This window comes from Octodon degus, unplaced genomic scaffold (assembly GCF_000260255.1).
Source record: "Octodon degus isolate 3935 unplaced genomic scaffold, OctDeg1.0 scaffold00109, whole genome shotgun sequence".
In the NCBI taxonomy this organism is placed as follows: domain Eukaryota; kingdom Metazoa; phylum Chordata; class Mammalia; order Rodentia; family Octodontidae; genus Octodon; species Octodon degus.
In genome coordinates, this window is record NW_004524685.1 from 4,709,004 (window position 1) to 4,718,832 (window position 9,829).

A 9,829-nucleotide genomic window follows, 5' to 3' on the forward strand; every position below is an offset into this window, starting at 1 on the left:
TGCAAACTTAGGTTGTTAACCATCCAGAAGAAAAGCTTATTGTTATTATCAAACGATTTGGGCTATCAATCTTAGCCTCACTATCTCACTGCATTTCAAACATCTTAGGCATAATAAGGAACAGGTATCTCCTTGCTCCTTGAAGCTGTTGTGCGCCTTCCCATATGTAGAAGCCCTGTTGTCATTTTTTCCCATTTCCCTTTCTTCCCTGTTTGTCTGTGTCCTCATCCATATGAAAAAGTTCTCCTTAGTTCCTCATTATCTATCTTGTTTCTCTCTGTTTCTCATGTAATAGAAAGTATGAGATACTTAAATTTGTGTATTTGACCTATTTCACTCAACATTATGGTCTTAAGTTGTATCCATTTAACCTATAAATTCTTCAAGTTTATCTTTCTTTGTGACAGAGTAGTACGCCATTGTGTAGAAATACATTTTTATTTTATGTATTTGGTACAGGATCTCATGCAGCTCAGACTCATAGTGATCCTCCTGTTTTCAGCCTCCCCAGCGTTGGGGTTACAGGCGTGCACCACCATGCTTTGCTCAGGTAGCCAGCCCATGGGGGCAGGGCCAGTGCAGCCTGTGGTGCTGGGGATCGAACCCTGGTCCCTGTGCTTGCCTAAGCAGGTGTTTACTCCGCTGAGCTATCTCGCCAACCCTAACCACATTTTCTTTATCCACTCATCTGTTGATGGGCATGTGGCACATAGGTCATTTCTAAGATTTAGCTATTATAAATTATACTGTTACAGTGTGGGTATGCATGTGTCCCTATCATACGATTTCTTTAATTCTTTTAGGAAGATAACCTAGGAGGGGAATGGCTGAGTCAAATGGAATTTCTATTTTAGTTTTTTGAGGAATCTGCACAGTGATTTCCATAGTATTTGTACTAGTTTACATTTCTCTCAAACATTTAAAAAATGTTTTAAAGTATGGAATGACTGATATTTGTATTTCATTTTTTACTGTCATTGTTTTAGTAATTGAAATTCAATAAGCAAAGTCCTAAAGTGACCAAAGGAAATACTTTAGGCAGTTTATTTATATGTCATTATCTTAGTTACTTTTCTTGTTACTGAGACCCAAAGTCAGAGGAGGAAAAGTTTATTTTAGATCACAGTTAGTAGAAGTTTCAGTCGGTAAGGCAGGGTTGTCTCTAAGGCAGGGTTGCATGGCAGAGGCATGGCACAGAGGAGAAAGGTAAGGTGGGGAGGCAGAAGCCAGAGAAACAGCAGGCAGCAGCTGCAGACCTGCTTTCTTCCTATCCCTTTATGTTCTCTCCAGGCTACAGGCCTACTGATGGGTGCCACCCGCACCCATAATTCCAGTATCACACGCGTATACCATATTCATACTTGAAATCCAGCCACCTTTGAAGAGCGCCATCTGTGAGTGTATGAGGGTTTGGAGGACATCTAGAAATAAGCTGTGTAGCTTTTTTTTAAGTTTGGTAGAAATGTTAACCTAAAGTTATTTACTTTCCTTAGCAATATTAGCAGAGATAGTGGTTGAATTTTAAAAAGAAAAAAAAAATTTTTAATGTATTTAGTGCAGGATCTACAGGGTCTCACTATACAGATGAGACTCGTAGTGATCCTCCTGTCCAAGTGCTGGGATTACAGCCTCTGCCACCATTCCCAGATTTAGTCTCTGTCTCAGCACTTGCTGGGGATCAAACCCCAGTCCCTGTGTCTGCCTAAGCAGTCAAAATAATTTTTTGATTAGAGAATAGAAAAGCTGTTGTACAAGAATTTTTAATATAAATGAGTTTTTAAAAAATCATCCTCACTTTTATGTAGTTGGCAATCAGATGGAGCTTTTCTTTGCTCATTTGTCTTGGTATATTCATCTTGTATTGTTGCATGTGAATTAACATTGTTGGTGGGTGTTTTTTGTTATTAATTGTGTTCTTGTTTGTTTGTTTGAGACAGAGTCTCTTGTGTAATTCAGGCTGGCCTTGAACTTTCTTTTTCTTTTTCTTTTTTTTTTAATTTTTTTTATTTATTTATTTAGTGTGTGTGTGTGTGTGTGTGTGTGTGTGTGTGTGTGGCCAGCTCAGCCCACCAGGGGGCGGGGCTGGCTGGCATGTGGTGCTGGGGGATTGAACTGCGGTCCCTGTGCTTTGCTAAGCTTGTTCTAAGTAGTTGCTTTAGACCACTGAGCCATCTCACCAGCCCCTGGCCTTGAACTTTCTGTGTAAACCAGGCTGGCCTGGAATTTGTGGTGATCCTCTTGCTTCAGCCTCCTGAGTACTAGCATCATCATCATCATCATCATCATCATCATCATCATCATCATTATTTATTTATTTATTTATTTATTTTTTGGCAGAACTGGAGATTGAACTCAGGCCCTTGCTCTTGCCAGGCAAGCGTTTATTCTATTGAGCTATCTCCCCGGCCCCACATTATTATTTTTTAAGCTTTATTGAGTTTCGCTGAGTTGATATACCTTAATATATTAGACTGTCTTCTTGTGTTAGGTATTGATAGATTGTTTGCACTGTGTTTGCAGTGATCTTTCATGATTTTTTTGCTTCATTAACATCACTTGCTAGTATCATTAATTTATGGCTGGTAACTAGTATTAATTCTTACATTGGAGTTTCTGAAAAGTTTATTGATTTGCTGGGCTGTTAAGGATTGATTGATTCCTTCCTTTATTGAATAAATGTTGAATGTCAGTTACTATTCTAGATGCTGAAGGAATATGTTGGTTTCACTTGACTCTACCCTGGTACTTAAATTTATATTTAAGGATTTTCATGTTATACTTTTATATTCTATGGTTTGATTAGTATATTGTAGTTTAATTTTTTTTTTTTTTTTGTGGTACCCGGGATTGAACTCAGGACTTGTGCTTGCAAGGCAAGTGCTTATTCTACTGAGCTGTCTCCCCACCCCCAAATATTGACATTGTATGTTTTGGGTTTTTTTTAATGAATTAATTTCTTTTTGGGCACTAGGGATCGAACTCAGGACACAGTGCTTGCCAGGCAGGGGCTTATGCCACTGAGCTATCTCCCCAGTCCTTGTAGTTTAATTTTAAACGATTGTGGAATTTGGTACTATTTCATTTTTTAGATTCTATAAAAACTAAGCACTGTGTTTCAATAAACTAGCAATAGAAACTGCTGGCAAAAGTGTGCTATATTTAATTTTAACAATTAAAAGGTTTCAGAAAAATTATGTAATGTGTACAAAAGTCACAATATAAAATTCCTTAATAACTTAATGAAATGCAGAGCAGTTTCATACACTGGTTCCCTGTTCTAGGCTCTGACAAAGTAGATTAATGTTTGTAGACTAAAACAAGCCCTTGAGTACTGTCGACTGTTTTAGACTAGTAAGTCTGTTGAATTGTATATTGTGATTTGCAGCACAAGGGGATGCCTTGTGCAGTTTTATAAACACTTCATTTTTTACTAGCTATTACTAGGGGACCCCTGTAGGCATACTTGAAATAGTCTTCTCTTCATAAAGAAGCTTACTTCTTTGTGATTAGGGCACACAGAACAGAGAGGAGAAAAAATACTAATACTTTAAAGAAAAGATCATTTTGTCTATTGATGTTTTAAAATGAACAGACATTTTATTTTGATCGTGAAATGTAGTTTTATATTGATTAGCTTCTGATAATAAGGTTATTCAGTGTTTGCCTTTGAAGGAATAGTCATAGTATAAAAATATATAAATTATAAATTATTGGGAAATTAGATTGTTTAAAGGAAAAATTTAAATTCTATAATATTAGGTTTAGAAAATAGTTGTAGATTATTAGGAACAGTACAAATATGAAAATAAAATTGGTTAACCTGTATTTTAGTGGGAATGTGTATATTGCAATTTCTAGTAATAGTTTATAAAAGTCTTTAAATAAACTCAATTTAATACCTATAACTGGGGATATAGTGTTTAGGAGGCTGGAGAGGCTGAAAGTATGGCATTTGATATCATTCACTCTGAAAGCTAGTGCATAGTTTTGAATCCTGGTTCTGTCACTTGCTGGCCCTGTAACCCTGTACAAATTTGACAGCTATATGCCTGAGGCTTCTCACCTGGAAATGGGTACTCATGATATATACCTCGTATGGTTACTGTGAAAATTAGATTAGGGTCTTTGCATACTAAGTAGCTCAATGAATGTTGGCTGGTGTTATTATCTGATCATAATAAAATATTAATTTACTAATATTAAACTACTTTTAATATTATTTTTACCAAAATACTTATAGGTAGATTATAGTTAATAAAATTTAATTATTGTTCGCTGACTACTATTCATCAGCTATCCACTGCACAAAATTACACCCACTGGACTATATTGCACAGGACATGTTAAAAGTACCTGCATCACCCTTTTGTATGACCTTCCGAATAAGAGATGGAGAGAAAGGTGCTTTTTCTACTGTAAACTGTTTGGAGATCCTTGGGATGCATTCTGCCTGAACATGGAGATAGAGATGGTCCTAAACTAAGCCTCTCAGCTGAGGTGAAACAATGGAAGAATTTGTTCTTGTGATACCTGTTTATAATCTTTCCTTCTTTCTTTTTAAGGTCCTGGGATCTTAGCTGCTGCAAATAGGACTGAGTTGGGAGTGATGGAACCATCTTCACCAAGCCCTAGCCCTGTGAAAAAAGGCAGTTCGATTAATTGGTCTTTACCAGATAAAATAAAATCCCCACGAACTGTGAGGAAACTTTCCATGAAAATGAAAAAGTTACCAGAGTTTAGTCGAAAGCTGAATGTTAAGGGAACCTGGAATAATATAAACAGTCCAGATAGCACTCCCTCCTTTTCTAAATGTAATTGCAGAGAAGTTCATCATACTGTTATTCTGCCTTCTGGGAATACTACCACAGCTGCTAAGAGGAATGTGATAAGCCGGTACCATCTTGATACTACTGTGTCTTCTCAGCACAGCTGCCAGAAGAAAACCTCTGTGAATTCCAAGTATTCCTGCAAAGGTGGTTATCTCAGTGATGGAGACTCACCTGAACTTATAACTAAATCTAGCAAACATGGACATGAAAGCAAATTTGGAAAAGGAAAAGAAATCATTCCAAATAATTGTAGCAAAACTGAAATAGACATAGATGCTTTCAGACATTATAGCTTTTCTGATCAACCTAAGTGTTCACAGCACATATCTGGGCTCATGAGTGTACATTTCTATGGGGCTGAGGATTTAAAACCCCCTCGGATAGATTCAAAAGATGTCTTTTGTGCAATTCAGGTAGATTCAGTAAATAAAGCAAGAACAGCTTTGCTCACGTGTCGGACAACATTTTTAGATATGGATCATACTTTCAACATAGAAATTGAAAATGCACAACATTTGAAATTAGTAGTTTTCAGTTGGGAGCCCACTCCAAGAAAAAATCGAGTGTGTTGTCATGGAACTGTTGTTCTCCCCACCTTATTCAGAGTGACAAGGACACATCAGTTGGCTGTCAAACTTGAACCTAGAGGTCTTATTTATGTGAAAGTGACTCTTATGGAACAGTGGGAGAATTCTCTTCACGGACTAGATAAAAATCGAGAATCAGTAATATTTGGTGTTGACATTCAAAAAGTTGTAGAAAGAGAAAATGTAGGATTGATGGTGCCACTCCTGATACAAAAATGTATTATGGAAATTGAAAACAGAGGCTGTCAGGTATTATTTCACTGGGTTTCTCTACTACCTCTTTTATTGATTAATTTATTAATGATGAGTCTTTGGGAAGAAATGCAAGGTAAGGTAAAAAGTTAATTTAGACATTTTCTCATTCCTACACTTTATTCTTTTGATATTACAATTTAGGATACAATTTATAGGTATGATACCAGTGTTGTGATTTCAGATCATGCTAAGTGTTCCCCAGTTTGTGCTATGATACAGAGCTGGGCAGGTTTTATAGATAAGAAATTAAGATTACCTTACTTACAGTGGCTTTCCTAGGAAAGCTGATAGTATAGGCTAAGCCTAATTCTTTTAAGAAATGTTTTGCCTAATTTGCTGTTCTACAAGGAAGTTCTAATAATGAATATAGTAACTCAGCTTTTTTTTTTGCAGTACTGGTGATTGAACTTGGGCTTTTTCACTTGCCAGGGAAGCGCTTAAGCCACTGAACTAGCTCCCCAGCCCTAACTCTGTTTTATTTCTAAAATTAACTCCCTGCTCTTAATTTCCTACTCTCTTCCTGGCCCCTCTCTTTGGAAATCAAAAGTTATCTCTCTCTTTGCGCCAGGATGTCATGGAGGCTGAGGAGAGGGCCTACTAACACGAACACATTTCACTCCTTTTTAAGTAAGAAGGCCAAGCATATAAATGGTAGCTATTAATACATGGGACAGTGAGATATAACATATCACTGAGGATGTTATTGACGTATAAAAAGTATTTACGTACATTCTGTCAAGTATTAAGCTTAAAAATTTTTTATGTGCAGAAATATTTTTGTTATATTGCTTTCAGAGTTCTTAGAACATTGGCTATAAAAATAAATGTAAAGACAAGGTTAAATACAAAAATGAAATAAAATTTCTTGATTTAAAATATCAATATTAGAATATTAACGTAGAGACTACAGGTATAGCATAAGTTAGTGGAGTTTTGTATTAAGAAATTAAAGACTTAGATTCTGGTTTCTCCTCTGTTACTGGCTGTGTGGTGTTCGGCAGCTCAATCAATGTGGACTTTACTTGCTTATATGCATAAAAAAATAGATTCTGAAGCTTTCTGAAGTTGAAAAGTAGGACATCTAAACTCTTCCAGGGGTACATAGTTCTGTCTAGTTTATTTTGTCTGTAGGAATGAGGCCTAAAATTCTGAATCCAACTTTTTTTGCCAACTTTTTTCTTGTGTCTTTTTTTTTTTTTTTTTTTAATTGGGCTGTGTGTTGAGTTCAGAGATTAGGCAGATCTTAAAGCTAATTATTAAACAGGAACTTTTATAGTTGGATATTAAAGTAAGCAACTTGAGTGGCTTTGTACCTTTATAGTTTACTTTCTGAAATATTTATGAAAAGTAGGTGTACAAAGATAGTCACCTTTTTTGAATGAGAAAAATATTTTTAACAATGTGTATTTCTCGAAAGTTTATTATTTATTTATTTTATGAACTTAGGACAGGGTCTACAGGGTCTCACTACATAGATCAGACTCAGTAGTGATTCCGGTTTTCAGCCTCCCAAGGACAGGGATTAAAGGTGTGTGCCACCACATGCAGTCTCAATTGATGTCTTAGAGTGCCTTAGGGGTAAGGCCTGGCCTGGCAAGTCAGGGATCAAACCCAGCCACTGCTTTCTAAAGTTTAGGAAAATTTATTTAAAAAAAAATTTCAGTGAACTAAAAGCTAAGTTTTATACTGTATGTTTGGAAATGTACTTTGTAAGAACCTTTCTTTGTCTTGTCTCCCTTGCTTCTTTCCCCCCCAGCACACACACACAGAAAGAGGCTTTTCGTGTCTGCAGTTCACAGACTACTGTACTGCTTACATTTTATGACGTAGTTGTTCTTTTTATTGACTGTGAAAAAAATTTTTTTTTTCCTGTATTTTTTAGGAAAGGACCTACAAGGTGTTCAGGGTCTCCCTATTAGATCAGACTCGTAGTGATAATTCTGTTTACAGCCTCCCAAGTGCTGGGATTACAGGTGTGCGCCCCTACACTCAGTCTCAAGCATGTCTCAGCGTGCCCCAGGGGCTGGCATGGCAGTTAACTGTGAAAATTAAGTATTGGTAGTCATATAAAAATAATTTGTCACAAGGCAGAAACTTTTGTATTTTCCAAATGTTTTCAGTGCTACTGCCATCCATAGATGGTAACTTCCAGTGGGAAAAACTACTTGAGATCATATTCCTGGTCTGTGCAGTGCAGGTTCTGGCTCTGATAGAGGCAGCAAACATATACTTCATGTATTTAGTTAAAGAAACAAATATTATATTTAAATACTTATATTTAATCTTTATTTCTTCATTCTTTTACAAACTTCATCTTTTTTTGGGGGTGATGAAATTTTTTATTACTTTATTGTCTATTTAAGTGGTACCTTTTTACCTCATAGGATCATTTTCTTCAAGGAGATTCATCTGTATTACTGGATTTTCTGTCATGTCAGTATTGCTATACCAGCAAGGCTATAAACAAATTTGTTTCTTCAATTGTTGCATTTCCTTTAATGCTGTTTAATATCTTGGCTTTGTTTTATTGGGCAGTTAAAGTACTTTTTATTTTATTTTATTTTATTGATCTATTTTTTTGTTCCAAAGGGGCTTTTTTTGGTCTTAGTTTTACTATTTTTTTCTTTTTTGGTACCGAGAATTGAACTCTAGGCCTTGTACTTGCTAGGCGGGCGCTGCGTCCACTAAGCCACATCCCTGGCCCTATTTTATTTTTTTGTTAGAGTAGGTCTCACTATATAGCCCAGGCTGGCTTTGAACTCATAGTGATCCGAACTCATAGTGATCTTCTTGTCTCCCAAATCCCAGCTTCCCAAATGCTGGATTATAGGTGTGTGCCACTCTGCCCAGCACCAAAGGCCATCTACATTTTTACCATGTCTGTCTTGAGATGTAATCAACCCAGCACATGGCCATATTAATGTGCATGCATCAGCAAAGAATAGGAAATTTAAATTTTCTTCTTAGAGTCTTCCTTGATTTAACATATTATGTCAATCCCTTTGAATATAGCAGTATTTTGTATTACTATCTCTTAGAAATAGTCTGCTTTACTGTCATCTACTTATTGTAGAGCTTATCATCTCAACTCTTTTAGGTGAAATTTCCCTGTATCAATTGACACTTTCTTTCTTTCTTTTTTTTGACCCTTTCTTATACTGAGATCCAACTTCTCTCTGTATTCTGTCAGTTCTTTTCAGTTTTTTTTTTTTTTTTTGGCGGAACCGGGGATTGAACTCAGGCCCTTGGGCTTGCCAGGGAAGCGCTTATTCCACTGAGCCATCTCCCCGGCCCCTGTATTCTGTCAGTTCTTTACAGACTCAGAAGATGTTAGGTCATAAGTAAACTTGAAAATTTCACTTATGTACTCCTATTTCTAGATTTTTTTTATAACATTGTGATTCCTAGTTCAAATTCTTAAGGATTCTTTGCTTTATTTCTGTCTTGAAATAGTTTTTCTCCATACCTTTGTTCAATTCAACCTGGTTGAGCTTCCTAAATAATCTTTGTAGTAGGACAGCATTTATAGTCCTTAGTTTTCTTAATGTTCATTCTTTAAAATAACTGATTAATGAAGTTTTTTTTTTTCCTTTGTGTAGACCATATTGGTTTCCTCTCAGTGAATTTATAGTGAACTTCCTAAGATTTAATACTTTAGAGTCTGTAGGAATGAACTAGTTTTTGTTTTTTATTTTCTTCTATTTTTTATGCAGGGTCTTAAGTGTAGTTTAATCTGGCTTTGAGCTCATTGTATAGTCAAGGCTGGCTTCATGTTTGTGGCAGTTCTGCTGCTTCAGCCTCCTGAGTGCTGGGATTACAGGCCTGTACTACCAAACCTGACTATAGAACTATGTTAAAAACATAGTGTCAGTGGCTGGGGGCATGCTGAGGTGGTGATTGAGACTGGGCATGGTGGCACGTGCCTGTAACCCCCGCGCTTGGGAGGCTGAAGCCCTTAGGAGGGCACTACGAGCCTGATCTGTGCAGTGAGAGCTGTAGACCGTGTACTAAAGACATTTAAAAAAAAAATACTGTCATTGAAAGTTGTTGGAGTGATTAATAACTGTAGAACTTGTGTAAAATTTAAACCAGGGACTTTATCTTACCTTAAATATATTATTTTTCTTAATTTCTTTTTATTTTATTTTATTATTATTA

General features: G+C 36.3%; 1 protein-coding gene across 1 annotated transcript in view; it reads left to right on the forward strand.

Annotated features, from left to right (window-relative positions):
* Window positions 1–9,829, forward strand: part of Syde2 (synapse defective Rho GTPase homolog 2) — a 72,528-nt gene that overhangs the window by 15,762 nt on the left and 46,937 nt on the right. The window contains exon 5 of the mRNA XM_023699053.1: window positions 4,563–5,665. Within this exon, the coding sequence (XP_023554821.1) occupies window positions 4,563–5,665 (1,103 nt within the window). The remainder of the gene's footprint in view (window positions 1–4,562; window positions 5,666–9,829) is intronic.